General features: G+C 36.0%; 1 protein-coding gene across 5 annotated transcripts in view; it reads right to left on the minus strand.

Annotated features, from left to right (window-relative positions):
• Window positions 1-418: 418 nt before the first annotated feature.
• The window catches only part of LOC123564495 (sodium/hydrogen exchanger 9B2-like), a 50,667-nt gene continuing 34,225 nt past the window's right edge, over window positions 419-16,860 (minus strand). For 4 of the 5 annotated variants that reach the window (XM_045358129.2, XM_045358127.2, XM_045358130.2 and 1 more), the window contains exons 7-12: window positions 15,350-15,517; window positions 13,905-14,013; window positions 13,144-13,280; window positions 12,215-12,438; window positions 9,395-9,449; window positions 419-4,952 (exon numbers count right to left, since the gene is read on the minus strand). In XM_045358129.2, coding sequence (XP_045214064.2) covers window positions 9,410-9,449; window positions 12,215-12,438; window positions 13,144-13,280; window positions 13,905-14,013; window positions 15,350-15,517 — 678 coding nt within the window. In that variant the 3' untranslated portion in view covers window positions 419-4,952; window positions 9,395-9,409. Of the gene's footprint in view, window positions 4,953-9,394; window positions 9,450-11,861; window positions 11,893-12,214; window positions 12,439-13,143; window positions 13,281-13,904; window positions 14,014-15,349; window positions 15,518-16,860 lie in introns of all 5 variants that reach the window. The other variant, XR_006688993.2, reaches the window with a different exon arrangement.

Below are 16,860 nucleotides of genomic sequence, written 5' to 3' on the forward strand. Positions count from 1 at the left end.
AAATGACCAGGAAACACAATTTCTATGTACTAGAAAGCAAATAAATTATATGGTTATAGCTTTGTTCTGGCCAATGGCACCAGAACAGAGAAAACACCATGATTGTACATGTTATACCCTACCTGCATATACTATTACAACCATGGTACCCAATGCGAGAATATACTAGCAACTTTCAACTGCGTATTTCTCTCCTTAAACGTGCAGTTTGGCAAAGGATTACTATGCAACTGATAATTTATCTTCCATTGTCACATTTTCTCCTTGTTTCTTTATGGCAGAGAATCCCCTTGTATTTCACATTTTCGTCAACATTATAAGGAAACTTGCATATGTAAAATTAATGACCTTAAAGGTTACCCTTTGATAACAGCTTGGACCAAATGCAAAAAATTACAATTCAAAAACTCAATTAGTTTGGTATGTTTTATTGACATATCAAATTAAAATCAAAATCTATTTACAAAAGAACTCAGTTTTATAAAATGAATAGTTAAACATAGGTTAACATATGTCTTTTAAACAACAATCACTACAAGGAAACACAGTTGTTAACCAATACGCATTCTAGATGATCTGAAAACTTTTCATATAATTAAATTTCATGTGGACAAAATGTAATGATATCACAGGAGGTATGTTGATATGATAATCTATAAATAGTGCATAAAGCTGTTGAATTCCTTCTATTTTACATTCTAACATGGGTCGATTTTAAACAAAGAAGGAAGTCAAACGTATATCCTGCAATAAACAAAGTTTGATGCAATAAACAAAGTTTGATGCATGGACCAGAGAGAGAACAGTATGACATAAATTATGACAAATTCAAATAGCCACATGAAGGAAGCATAATTCATTACTACCTGAATACGAAGGAAGCACAATTTCTATATTCATTTCACAATGTGCATGTCAGAATGAAAATAAACAATGACTTTTTAAGGTTTATTGTCTTGATTTACCACAGTTCATTGTTAAAATTCTTGGATATTTAACCACTCCGGCTAATTAACACCTAATTTTAATTTCCTGCTCATCTGAATTTTTATCCGTTGTTAAACAGTCTATAAAAACCTACATATATTGCTAAATCTTTCTATTAACAATCAGTAAAAAATGCTAGTTATTCTAAATTTTGAAGAACAAGAGCCATGTTAAACATGGCTAATCCTCCCGCCGGGCATATTATAATTGAAGGCTAAAGTTCCTGGCAAGTATTAATTTTGGGGAAAGCTTTGAAGAACCGTTTAGTTGTGGTCCGTAACAGGGGTTTTAAAGTTAATCTTAAAAAAAAAAAAAAAAAAAATATGCAAGTCCACACAAAAATCTTTATCAGGTAGAAATTGGTCAAAATACACCTCAAATGTGGATATAGCATGCATGTTGTACTACAGAAAAGTGGTCTCGATTTTTCCCTACGACTAGTAATGAAAAAGTTACAATAAAAGCTATTTATAGTACAACAAAGGGAAGTAATTCTAAAGAAGGGAACTGCGCATGACAATTTGTCTCATGATGGTGTATAATTAATTGTGCCAAGTAACATCAAAATCCCTCCATGCATGAAGAAGAAATGCTTCGGACAAAGTCATTCTTGTATCTGACCTTTGGCCTCTAACTGTGACCTTGACCTAAGACCTAGTGACCTGGATCTTGCGCATGACACTCCGTCTCTTGGTGGTGAACATCTGTGCCAAGTTATATCAAAATCCCTCTATGCATGAAGAAGAAATGCTCTGGACAAGGTTTTCATTCTTGTATCCTTTGACCTCTAAGTGTGACCTTGACCTTAGACCTAGGGACCTGGTTCTTGCGCATGACACTCCATCTCGTGGTGGTAAACATTTGTGCCAAGATACATGTATATCAAAATCCCTCCATGCATGAAGAAGACATGCTCCGGACAAATTGTTTTAAGAAAATATGATAAAGGGGAATAACTCAAAAAATAGGCAAGTTAGAGTTATTGTTCTTGCACACTGCACATCCTCCCAATGTGTTCTATCAGTGTATGAAGTTTGAAGAAAATCCCTCCAGTACTTTTAGGGTTATGCTCCGGACACAATGTTTTAAGAAAATATGATAAAGGGGAATAACTCAAAAATAGGCCAGGCAGAGTTATTGTTCTTGCACACTGCACTTCCTCCCAATGTGTTCTATCAGTGTATGAAGTTTGAAGAAAATCCCTCCAGTACTTTTGGAGTTATGCTCCGGACAAAATGTTTTAAGAAAATAGGATAAAGGGGAATAACTCAAAAAATAGGCAAGGTAGAGTTATTGTTCTTGCACACTGCACTTCCTCCCAATGTGTTTTATCAGTGTATGAAGTTTGAAGAAAATCCCTCCAGTACTTTTGGAGTTATGCTCCGGACAATTTTTTTAAAGAAAATATGATAAAGGGGAATAACTCAAAAAATAGGCAAGGTAGAGTTATTGTTCTTGCACACTGCACTTCCTCCCAATGTGTTCTATCAGTGTATAAAGTTTGAAGAAAATCCCTCCAGTACTTTTAGAGTTATGCTCCGGACAAAGATCGTTGCGGACGGACGCACGCACGCACGCACGGACGGAGAGCATTTCTAATATCCCCTTCGCCTTTGGCGGGGGGATAAAAAATGACTGAAATCTTGTTGCATTCCAGTTAAAATATAGAGTTGTCACAATCAAATTGAAAAAATGCTGTATACCCTAATTTAAATGCCCCAGAACAGAGGGAGTTGTTATTTTTATAGAGGATATTACATGAGTGTCTTTTCATATTGAATTTATTAAACGAGTCGAATAAAATAATAAAATGCGAGGCTCTGCCGAGCATTTTATCAATTTTATTCAACGAGTTTAATAAATTCAATGTGGAAAGTCACAAATGTAATATTCTGTTTATCACATGTTAGCTTTTCCTGTCGAAAACTCATACATTCTACTTTCTTTTACTATTGAACAAGTCAATTTGACCAATGTCTCCAACGCTATAAATGATGTCGACGCCAAAGCTTTATTACACTAGTGTATTATCATTTTTATTTAATGGCTTTATTACACTCCCGCAACGTCAAACATGTGATAAAGTTTATTAAGGTTTACAGTGTGATTGTTATTGATTTATCTTTGAAATAAACAAGAGCTGTCTCCATAGGATGACACATGCCCCCGATGGCACTTTGAATGAATATATAGTTATGGCCGATGTTAGAGTTTAGGACCTTTGACCTACGGAACTGGGTCTTGCGCGCGACACTCCGTCTTATTGTGTCACACATTCATGCGTAGTTATTTTAAAATCCATGCATGAATGACAAAGATATGACCCGGACACACCAATCAATGCACTATCATGAAAAATGACCTTTAACGTCTAAGTGTGACCTTGACCTTTGAGCTACGGACCTGGGTCTTGCGTGCGACACGTCGTCTTACTGTGGTACACATTCATGCCAAGTTATTTGAAAATCCATCCATGGATGACAGAGATATGGACCGGGCACGCCCATCAATGCACTATTTAAATGTCTAAGTGTGACCTTGACCTTTGAGCTACGGACCTTGGTCTTGCGCGTGACACATTGTCTTACTGTGGTACACATTCATGCCAAGTTATTTGAAAATCCATCCATCGATGACAAAGATATGGACCAGACACGCCCATCAATGCACTATCCGTTAATGTCTAAATGTGACCTTGACCTTTGAGCTATGGACCTGGGTCTTGCGCGCGACACGTCATCTTACTGTGGTACACATTCATGCCATGTGATTTGAAAATCCATCCATTGATGACAAAGATATGGACCGGACACGCCCATCAATGCACTATCCTTTAATGTCTAAGTGTGACCTTAACCTTTGAGCTACGGACCTTGGTCTTGCGCGTGACACGTCGTCTTACTGTGGTACATATTCATGCCAAGTTATTTGAAAATCCATCCATCGATGACAAAGATATGGACCGGACACACCCATCAATGCACTATCCTTAAATGTCTCAGTGTGACCTTGACCTTTGAGCTACGGACCTGGGTCTTGCGCGCGACACGTCGTCTTACTGTGGTACACATTCATGCCAAGTTATTTGAAAATCCATCCATCGATGACAAAGATATGGACCGGACACGAAAATTGCGGACAGACTGACAGACCAACAGACGGACAAACGGTTCAAAAACTATATGCCTCCCTTCGGGGGCATAAAAAGTCGGAAGGAAAGTAAATTTTTTTTTTTTCAAATTGGTTTGGGTAGGGGACATTTATATGGTACAGTATAAGGTACTGTATGTACAGACAGCTGCATGCCTCTATAGTAGGGGATTCTGCATCATCTGCTACATGTCAGATTACGTAAATATAATTTCAAATAATATCTATCAAATCTGACATTTTGTAAGTGAGATATGACTGAGATCTATTCTGCATATTTGTGAATCTTTTTTTTATTTCTTTACATACCTTACTGGAACACTGTATGTAAAATGGCAACAATGTAAAAATAAGAAGTTTTGGCCAAGTATTAATTGTGCTTAATGGTGGAGACTGTTTCACAAATATATGATATCATAAAGTCAAGTCACACTGTTTCAACACAATGAATAGCTTTTTGTGCATGCAAAGAAATACATCTCTTTTCATAACAATCATATTATTTGTAATAATTTTATAAATATATAAATACAAAAAATGCCCAGATTACTGCCAATAAAAAAAATCCTGTATTCTAGTAACCTAGAATTTAAACTGATACAGTAATTATCATCCAATAAAAATATATCTTCTTTACTTGAATATAAAAACTGGAAAGTCTGGGGACATAACCAGCCAACTGAATAAAATGAGATCACAGTCCTCTTGTTTATGTCAGCTGAAAAAAGTCCATAACAGAGATGCTCCTTTGTAAATATGATTTTTGTAGATGCTGCCTTCACCTTAACTTGACTAGAAACTCTTCATTGCTCAGTCTGAAATAGAAACAAGAGGACCATGATGGTCCTGAATCGCTCACCTCTTCCCACATGACCCAGTTTTGAGTATGACGTCGTTTTTTCTATTATTTGACATAGTGACCTAGTTTTTGAGCTCATGTGACCCAGTTTTGAACCTGACCTAGATATTATCAAGATAAAAATTCTGACCAATTTTCATGAAGATCCATTGAAAAATATGGTCTCTAGAGAGGTCACAAGGTTTTTCTATTATTTGACCTATTGACCTAGTTTTCAAAGGTACGTGACCCTGTTTTGAACTTTACCTAGATATCAAGGTGAACATTCTCACTAATTTTCATGAAGATCTCATGAAAAATATGGCCTCTAGAGAGGTCACAAGGTTTTTCTATTTTTATACCTACTGGCCTAGTTTTTGACCGTACGTGACCCAGTTTCGAAACTGACCTAGATATCATCAAGGTGAACATTCAGATCAATTTTCATGAAGATCCATTGAAAAATATGGCCTCTAGAGAGGTCAAAAGATTTTTCTAATTTTAGACCTACTGACCTAGTTTTTTACCGCAGTTGACCCAGTTTCAAACATGACCTAGATATCATCAAGATGAAAATTCAGACCAACTTTCATACAGATCCCATGAAAAGTATGGCCTCTAGAGAGGTCACAAGGTTTTTTTTATTATTTGACCTACTGACCTAGTTTTTTATGGCACGTGACCCAGTTTCAAACTTGACCTAGATATCATCAAGGTGAACATTCTGACCAATTTTCATGAAGATCCATTCAAGGGTATGGCCTCTAGAGAGGTCACAAGGTTTTTCTATTTCAAGACCTACTGACCTAGTTTTTGATCGCAGTTGACCCAGTTTCAAACTTGACCTATATATCATCAAGATAAACATTCAGACCAACTTTCATACAGATCCCATGAAAAATATGGCCTCTAGAGAGGTCACAACGTTTTTTCATTATTTGACCTACTGACCTACTTTTTGATGGCACGTGACCCACTTTCGAACTTGACTTAGATATCATCAAGATGAACATTCTGACCAACTTTTTATGGAGATCCATTCATAAGTATGGCCTCTAGAGAGGTCACAAGGTTTTTCTATTTTTAGACCTACTGACCTAGTTTTTGACCGCACGTGACCCTGTTTCGAACTTGACCTAGATATCATCAAGATGAACATTCAGACCAACTTTCATATAGATCCCATGAAAAATATGGCCTTTAGAGAGGTCACAAGGTTTTTCTATTATTTGACCTACTGACCTAGTTTTTGACGGCACGTGACCCACTTTCGAACTTGACCTAGATATCATCAAGATGAACATTCAGACCAACCTTCATACAGATCCCATGAAAAATATGGCCTTTAGAGAGGTCACAAGGTTTTTCTATTATTTGACCTACTGACCTAGTTTTTGAGGGCACGTGACCCAGTTTCGAACTTGACCTAGATATCATCAAGGTGAACGTTCTGACCAATTTTCATGAAGATCTTGTGAAATATATGGCCTCTAGAGAGGTCACAAGGTTTTTCTATTTTTAGACCTACTGACCTAGTTTTTGACGGCACGTGACCCAGTTTCAAACTTGACCTAGATATCATCAAGGTGAACATTCTGACCAACTTTCATAAAGATCCCATGAAAAATGTGACCTCTAGAGTGGTCACAAGCAAAAGTTTACGGACTGACGCACGCACGCACGCACGCACGCACGCACGCACGCACGCACGCACGCACGCACGGACGACGGACGACGGACACCGCGCGATCACAAAAGCTCACCTTGTCACTTTGTGACAGGTGAGCTAAAAAAATATACTACATTATAACTTAAATTTTAGCACAAAATAACAAACAGGAAAGAAGACAATCCAAAACTTCATATGTTATGGATATGACATATACTATATGCAGATTAAATTGGCTAAATTACCTGCATTCAACAAGTTAAAGTATGTTAACCCTTATCATGCTCGACATGATTGATTATACTTTTGCGACCAGAGCAGTCTGATCATGATCTGCAATGTTCGCCATTCTGTCAGTATCTTTTTAGCAAGTACCCCATTCAACAGTTAATGGTACTGTCCAAATTCAAAGATGGACCAATTCATTTTAGAAATTTAGCAGGGTAACGGTTAAGCTTACTGTTACAGCATGCAACAATGTAAATTAAGCAACACAAGCTTAAAAGTAGTTCCAGCAATTAAAGGGCCATAACTCTGCTATTACTGGGTGAAATCTAAAAAACTTTCCTGCAACTTTGAACAAACAGTGTTTTTAAATACTGTTTGTGAATATGCTAAGAAATAACAGGTAAGGAATTTAATTAAGGCAAAATACACAGATGTGACTCCAGTAAATAACCAAAAACAGTTAGACAGAATGTCAGAACTACATTCAAATACATATTACTTGAGAAACTATTGGCAAAATGATTACTGCCTCACGTTCACTGTCTCTAGTTGCTCATGGACTTTCAGAGAACTTTCACAATAAAGATGTAATTAGAGTAATTCATTTAAATGCTGACTTGCAGATGTACTTTAAAGATGGAACTAATTAGTTTCCACTTTAATACGTAATGACATTATTTCCATGACAACCAGTTGGAACATACAGTTCTGAGCAGCTAGTGCAATTTGTTGGTTGAGAATATATTTGAGAAATCATTAAGTCCTTTCGCATACTTTAACATGCTGAATGCAGATAATTTGGCCAATAAAATCTGCACAGTATAATATATATTAAAGCTGCTTGTTAAGATAGCATGTAATTTCTAAATGTATCAGCCAATTGGTGTGGTTATGGACATATAAATAGAAGTGCAGTCAGTCAGAAGATTAAATATGTCTTTGCTAACTGGGAGCATCCTGGGCTTGCGGGAATAATAATCTAAATTGTCTACATAAATACTCTACAAAAATGCTGAAAAAGTCTGAGGAGAACAAAATTATATCTAACACAAGAAAGATAACTCCAGCTCATCTCTTTGTAAAAAAAATATTAGGAAGACCAATGATATCCTCTGAAACAAAACTACAATATTCTTGTCACTCACATCTGTTACAGTTTAATTTCATATCAAAGTTGCACAAACAATCAGAAGAACATTTTTCCTACCGATTTGAAGTTTGTGTGTTAGCAATGTTGGATTTGCCACAAGAATACAAGACTGGATAAATATATCATTTCTTAACAAACTTTCTCACTGACATAGATTCTAATAGTATAGATCTCACAGATCTCTGCACATATCACGTGCAACTCAAACAACATTGCAGGACTAGCTTAAAAACTTTTTTTCAAATTTACTTTTCTTTGCTTATCAGAGCTCTAAGAGTATATTGCAGCAGTACCCAGTGTTACAGTATATTAAGCTATTAATTCATGCAGAACAATAAATGACAAAGGAAGGATGTAGAATGTAACTAGAAGAGAAATTTGTCTTGGTATAAACAAGAAAACATTTCATATGCATAGTTGTATGAATATGTCAATGTACAACTTTGGAAACAGGTGAGCTAGGTCAACATGTATAAAATACAAACCCCTCTATGCAATAACAAGAGGACTATGATGGCCCTTGATTGCTCACTTGACATTCACAGCTGGACTTGAATAAGTTTGGAACAAGAACATTTCTATGAAACTATATTCAAATCAAGACAGTAGATTCAGGGAAGATTTTCAAAGTTTTCTATTAAGTCACGTAAAGCAAACCAGCCCTACCCCAGGAAATTATGTTTCAAACAAAATCAAAATCGCTTGAAGGAATTTGGTAGAGGATCACCCAAGGAACATTGATGTAAAATTGTTTTGAAATTGGGCTCGTAGTTTCAAAACAGAATATTTTCAAAGTTTTCCATATAGTCATATAAAGAAAATTATCCCCGTCCACTGGAGACCATGTTTTTTTAACAAAATGGAATGACTGAAGGCATTTGGCAAAGGATCATCCAAGGATCACTTTTCAATTCTGGCCAGCAGTTTCAGAAAATCAGATTTTCAAAGTATCTGTATAGCCATATAAGGAAAAATAGTCCTGCCCTCTGGTGGTCATATTTTTAGCGAAACAGAATGATTTGAAGAAGTTTGGTAGAGGATCACAAAAGGAACATTTTTTTCTGTGAAATTAAATTGACATTTGGCCAGCAGTCTCTGAGGAGAAGATTTTTAAAGTGTTTCCTTTTGGTTGCCATGGCAACCAGAATTCTCTGGATTTGAAGGAATCTGAAAGAGGAACATTCCTGTGAAGTTAAACTGAAATTGGCATAGTGGTTTAGGAGGAGATGTTCTTAAATAAAATTGTGGAAAAGGACAGACAGACATCCAACTATGCTAAAAGATCACCATGAGCACTTCATGCTCAGGTGCGCCAGAAATAGTTACATAGTAATATTAAGGTAGATGTATTAATTTCTGAAAGTTAACTGACCTTTCCTGTTTGTCCTCAGACATCTTCCTTCTCATTCTTTTCTTGTAGAAGTTTACTGAAATGTAAACAGTCATTAGTTACAACAATCTACCTTCCTGCACAACTTATGAAAATATACAATTTAGTATTCTGGTAAATCTTAAACCAATACCTATCTAAGCAAAACTAACCAAAACTTCAAAACAGTTGCTGCCAGGCTAAATACTTTACAACGAAACTCAAGCATTGATGGCTCCAGCATTAGAGCTGACTCAAGTAATTAAGAAACTAATTTTTTTGTGTGTGTTCATGCGAAATGAACGACAGAATAGGATCAGCAAATCCATGTACCATGCTACATTACATGTACTTTCCATTTGCAAACAAAGTTATATCATAAACTGGACACATTTCCTTGCATTTAACATCAAAATCAGCTTTCCGGCCATTCTGTTCAAAAGACGGAACAACTGCGACGTCATCTAAGAAGCATTCTCCTTGACTATAAGCAGACATCATCATAACAGCAACCCATTATTACTAAGCAGCATTGTCGTAACTATGGCGCCTTTCCTTTTGCTGTTCATGCAAAATGAACATCATAATTTTCAATGGAAAAGAATAGGGAAAATGTAAATATTTCATGTTGTCCTTAGACTTTTTCCTTCTACTTCTTTGTTTCAATCACTTGAAACCCTATACTAGACAAGAAGAGCATTTTGCTCAACCCTTTGTAACTATCAAATCTTGATTTTGACCAAGTTTGGTGAACATCCATTCAGCAGTTCATTAAAAGCCCACACTAAACAAAGTTCAGATGCCCTAAAAATCTGTTATCAGTAAAAAACTGCACATATTCCCTAAACTTGGCTCAGGGTCTGTGCAAAGTCCTGGTAGTTTAAACTACTGCATCAGCTTAGGAATGAAGCAACCTCATGGAAATTAATCCCCAACAAATAAAAATATATGTATGCAAAAATATAAAGAGATTTGTTCTGATAAATGCAAGATTCGAACCATCACAAGGGTCACTACAAAATGATTACACTATTCCTTCCACTCATTCCCTATGCCATCTGGCTAGTTATTGACTGAATTTTGATAATATTTTGTTTTACACTAGAATGCTACTGGTTGTTTATATACATGTTGCTAAAAGATAAAAGCGCAATAATACTGTGTGAACTTACATAGTAATTTGCAATAAACTGTATCATATGTTGTGTTAGGTAAGCAATACATCAATTCTAATCTTTATTAAATTATATAGCCAACAACTTTTTCAGAGTCAGTATATCCAAATTTTAATGAGACAGCCAAGCAGGCTCTTCGTTGCCCACTTTTGAAAGCAAAGAACACAGCCAAGCAAAATAATAGCAGACTCCAAGTCACTTCATAAAAGGTATTGAAATGTGCCCATCACTGGGTCAAGCGGAATTCTACTATAGTAAAACAGAATGGACTCCATGACCCGAAAAAACTAAAAAGTATAACAACACTGAATCACAATATAGTGAGACATTTTACAGCCACCACATGGCACTTAAAGACTGCTGTTGTGAGCTTGACCAGTCTCAAACCATCAATATCTTAAAAGCGAACTCTAAGCTTGACCAGTCTCAAACCATTGGTATCTGTTTGGTGGAGCTCTGAGCTTGACCAGTTTCAAACCATCAATATCTTAAAAGTGAACTCTAAGCTTGACCAGTCTCAAACCATTAGTATCTGTTTGGTGGTGCTCTGAGCTTGACCAGTCTCAAACCATCAGTATCTGATTAGCAGCACTCTGAGCTTGACCAGATACTCTATAATCTTAATCTTCAAAGTTAACCAGCAGCATGGTTGCATTCAAAGACTGACCTCCATTTTTATAAACTTCGAATGGAGTATGGTGAAGCTAGCAGAGAATGCTGAAGCTGGCCGAGTATGTGAAGCTCAGGCAAATATTTTCACTGAAGATGAATTATGCTGGCAATGGACTGAAAACATTAATGGACACACTAACACATATAACTTTAAAGGGGAGCGGTGGTCTAGTGAATAAGGTGTCAGCCGCTCAATCCAGGGGTTGTGGGTTTGAGCCCCACTGGGGTCATGATCATGACTTCTTATATGACACCAGTACTAGTTTTTCCAGGAAGCGGACCCGAGAATGGTTACAATAAGCTTAAAGCTTTCATCACAATCGAGCTAAAACAAATTAGTATAAACTAAAACCTAACACATATAACTTGATTTGGGCTCTTTGCTGAGTGAGCTAAAAAGCATGTAAACATAATTAAAGCTACATACTCAAAACTAATGTAAGTAAGCAATAAACATAGTGTTTTAATTCATAAAAGACAATATAAACTTGGTGTATACCTCCAGTATCTGGCTGTTAAGTTTTTGAAAGAAAGACTGATTAGTTTTACAGTGAGGGCTAAATAATGTTAACGCACAGAAATGTAATCAAACAAGAGAGTGATAATAGATGCTGGATATGTACCTTGTTTCAACTGGTAATTACTGAAATACTCCTGTTAAAATTGCACAAAAATAATGAAAAACTAGAAAATACTGGTGATTATTTCAAAACAAAACAACACACAAGAGATAAAAGACCCATACTGGAATTACGGAATCATTAGGAAAAGTATTACAACCAGTGTTGTATGAATAATATTTCAGGCATGATGTTTGTGAACACAATAAATACTATACATACCAATCTAAGGTATTACACACACATTAATTAAGTTTCTTACCTATGATTCAGATATCAAATGAAAATATTTTGAAAAAGTAAGACATTATATAAAATAACTTTGAGATTTAAACAAGACATATAAATATATTTACCCTTGTTCTTCAACTTGATCATCATCTACTGTGTAAACTGTCTCGGTGGCCCTGTCTGACTGCTGTAACAGTAATGGTCCCGCTATGGCTATGGCTGCAGCACCAATTGGAGCTGTGATGATTATACTTAGTACCGCTAACGTGAGAATCTGTTTGCCGAATTCTTCACCCTCCTCACTGTCCATCTTACGTGCCGTGTCCAGTGCTACTGCTCCTATAGCAGCCTAAACATCAAGTTATATAAAGTCAATTTTCAACATTCCATACACTTTTTTTCATATTCACTTATCATTATACTTTTTTTGTCAAATGTTTTTGCGGTTCAAACTTGCATTCTCCAAGGCAGCTTTATGTCTTCATTTCTCATATCTTTAATCTTATCATTATTAAAGATTTGGAATTGAAAAATACTAGATTGTTGTAGTAAAACATTTAGCTTATTCAAATTATATCTCAGTATCAAAACATAGCTGCATTTTTTTCTCTCACTTAAACATTGAAGGAAATCAAGTGTTGTATATCCTGCAATTAACAACGGATGTGCAGACTGGTGAGAGATCAAAATGGTGTCAAATATGATATTAAATTGCAACATGATGTCCAGTTCATTAATTCTAGGATGAATTCTATTCAGCATAATTTTGATCCTATTATTCATACAGGCATGTTAGTATATACATATTCAAGGCCTTCATGTGGTCTTTTGTTAGATATACCACAGTAAATTATTCAGGCACGTGAAAATTTAATGTCAAATGATACTATTATTTCATTCTTTAACAAAATAATACATATTGTAGCAAAATAAAGGACAGTAATAATTAAAAAGTAAAATGATTACTTATATGTTTATTGAATTACCAGCAAGTATTATACAGCAAGTATAAGACCTCGTATGGTTGCCTACTCTAGAAAACTATATACACTACCTGTACAGTGGCTTTGGGGAACCACGCTAAAGGAATGAAAAGTCTTTCTCGAATGTTGAGATCAGTTCCAAACACTGCGAAAAATGACACAATCAATCGGATGACAAGTCCAATACCCAGAGTGGCAAGACCTAAACCTGAAAAATGACATCATACAATGACATGATACTGGCGTAATTTCTTCAGCATAAAATATCATGGTTTCAGCTAGAATGGTGATATTGTGAGAGTATAAGATTGTGGATTAAACAAGATCATATCCACAGGAATTTTATAAGGTAATTCAAATGTGTATGATTCATGAATCAACTAAATCTTGATATCCACAGAAAGTAGTTCCACACGAATAATATTGATCTCACAATAAATTTGTTTGCCTTACAGTAAATTTCTTTTTGGTAAACAACTTTTTGTACTACGCAGAAAAAAAATGTAGCAATATTCTAAAGCTTTTTTTAATTATAAAAGAAATTATCATTACGCTGGAATAATGCTCATGAATTTGAAGTGAAAACAAAAATACCAAATACGTCATTAGGTCAACCATGACCCACAAATCTCACTATACCGATGTTTGTTTCCCCAGTTATTCCTTGAAGAAGGCAAGTAGCAAGACACTGGAATATTAATAAATTGTACATTGCCAGTGGGTTTCCAATTTGGTTTTTATCCACTTTATTATTTCCCCAATATCAAAACAGTTGAACCAGAGCAGTACACTAACTTTCACACTTTCACATCAGTAAAGAAAGTAACCTTACCTACTGTTCCCACGTCTATTTTTAGAACATCAATTTCAGCACCAATCAGACCAAACAACAATGGCTGGAATATCATCCACAGTATAGACACTATTTCTTTCATTGGTTCCTGTAATATATAAAGATATAGAATTGCTTAAAACACTAGTGAGAGCCAGTCTGACAATACACTAAAGGGCTTTCTAATTTATTATTAATGTAACATAAAGGGTAATGCATATAAAGTTCTGTTGTTAAAGATGTTTCCTGAAGTGGGATAAAAGGACAAAATCCCCACTTACATTTTTTTCAATTATATCCAAATTATCACTTCATTCCATTTAAAACTTTATATTTCTCATATCAAGAATTGCAATTTTCAAATTTCTGTTGTTTTTTTCTAAGTAAAGTTTTTATTCAACATAATCAAAGGGTGGGATGGGGGATTTTTCCACCTTGGTCAAATTCAGCAGGAGGTATTTTGCCTAAAAGTGGTATATTGTATTTTGCCCTACATTCTCCTTAAACAACAGTTAATGCTAGTAATTTCCAGGCTGACACATAAAATTTGAGGAAGTGACTATCTTGTTTGTTTTTGGTCTATTGCCCTTTTTCAGCAGTATTTCAAGTATGTAATGGAGGGCAGTTAACATAACTAGAAATACATTCTGCATGCCCACGGGCAGAATGTTGAGCCCACCAGCACCTTTGGCTTCTAAGTGTGACCTTGACCTTAGACCTAGGGACTTGGTTCTTGCGCATGACATTCTGTCTCATAATGGTGAACATTCATGCCAAGTTACATCAAAATCCCACCATGCATGAAGAAGAAATGCTCCGGACAAACTTCAATTTGAGCTTTGACCTCCAACTCTGACCTTGACCTTTGAGATAGAAACATGGGGTTTGCGCAAGACACTCCTTTTCATTGAGGTAAACATTCATGCCAAATATAAACAAGATTGGTCCTTGCATGTCAAAGTTACGGTCCAGACAAACTTCAATTTGACCTTTGACCTCCAACTGTGACCTTGACCTTTAAGATGGGAACATGGGGTTTTGACATGACACTCCTTCTCATTGAGGAAAACATTCATGCCATATATAAACACGATTGGTCCATGCATGTCAAAGTTATGGTCTGGACAAAATCGGAGGGATGCAAGCACACACATACACCGACCCGCCAAAAGTGACGACTATATCGAGCTCACCACAAGCGGGCTCGACAATAAATGTTCCTGGACGCTGTAACTAGTTCTCCACAAGCAACTTCCGACTTCTCTACATGAATCAGACATGAAGGACAAATGAGATCTGACACAATGTCTTTGATTAAGTTTCTAAGGAGATCATACACCTTGCCCATGGATCAAACCTAACAGGTTGGACCAATGAGTTATCTTATTAACAAGGTGTATTTTCATCCAAGAAACAAATAAACCATTAATAACAAAGTTACGTACCCCACCCTCAGCTGACCAATCTTCCTTTTTCCACTTGAATCCAGCGACAAAAGCTAGAGTAAGACAGCCCAGGGGACCAGCCCCTGACAAATGCAGTGCATTACTGCCAAATGTTGCCATCAGTCCCAAACCAAACAAGAGGAATGCACGGTACAGCACAACATGTCGCTGAAAGGAACAACACTACTGTGAATATACTTGCAACAGAAGGTAGTCTGGATTTTGTATAAATATATTATCACATGTTTGACGTCGCAGGAGTGTAATAAAGCCATTAAATAAAAATGATAATACACTAATGTAATAAAGCTTTGATGCTATGGAAGGGGATATCCGCCACTTCTCACATTATAGTTGTTGATATTTCAATATGCCAATTAATTTCTCATGTTTCTGTTTAGAAGTGCATTATCCCTATTTATAAGTAAATTGTGATATTTTGATTATAACACTACTTTTAATGTTGAAACCCATGAAAATTAAAATGATTCTTATAATTCAGTCATAAGAATTCATATGCAAATGTTTTAACAATAAGTAAGTATTCAATTTGCTAACTATGCCATCAATATGAAAACCGTTGAGTCAAAATTAATTTAAAGTACTTAATATGCAATTATTTTAATTATTATTAAGAAGTTATTTTGCTAACATTGTCATTTTAAGTATGCTTGAAATGGCATTGATAAACTATTTATTCCTATTTTCAATTTCATTTTGATTTGATCATATGAATGACATTTGAGTCATTTCAGTTGTATGTTGTCAAGCAAAATTCGTTTCTTTGCGCTAAAATGGGCCCTTTTAAGTAAAGGGGAATAACTGGTAAAACAGTAAAAAAATAATAAACGCTCCCCGGACCGGCGATAATATTTCATACTAAGAAAATAAGTCCACTTGCAACTGTTCCATTCAAAGATAATGCTTAGGTAATTCTGAACATTTAAATGATGACCTCGGTATCAAAGTAGATAGTAGTAACCAATAAAACAGTCAAAGCTCAAACGGGTCAAAGTTGATGTTGTTTTTTTATGCCCCCGAAGGGAGGCATATTAGTTTTCAACTGTCCGTCCGTTAGTTAGTTCGTTCGTTCGTTAGTCACAACGTTAACTTTTTGCATGAAGGCACTTTACTCGCGAACCACTGCACCCAGGACCTTCAAACTTCACATGCTGATAGTACTTATTGAGTACACCACCCCTACTGACTTTGGGGTCACCAGATCAAAGGTCAAGGTCACAGGGGCCAACGTTAACTTTTTGCATGAAGGCACTTTACTCGCGAACCACTGCACCCAGGACCTTCAAACTTCACATGCTGATAGTACTTATTGAGTACACCACCCCTACTGACTTTGGGGTCACCAGGTCAAAGGTCAAGGACACGGGCCAACGTTAACTTTTTGCATGAAGGCACTTTACTCGCGAACCACTGCACCCAGGACCTTCAAACTTCACATGCTGATAGTACTTATTGAGTACACCACTCCTACTGACTTTGGGGTCACCAGG

This window comes from Mercenaria mercenaria, chromosome 2 (genome assembly GCF_021730395.1).
Source record: "Mercenaria mercenaria strain notata chromosome 2, MADL_Memer_1, whole genome shotgun sequence".
Lineage (NCBI taxonomy): Eukaryota > Metazoa > Mollusca > Bivalvia > Venerida > Veneridae > Mercenaria > Mercenaria mercenaria.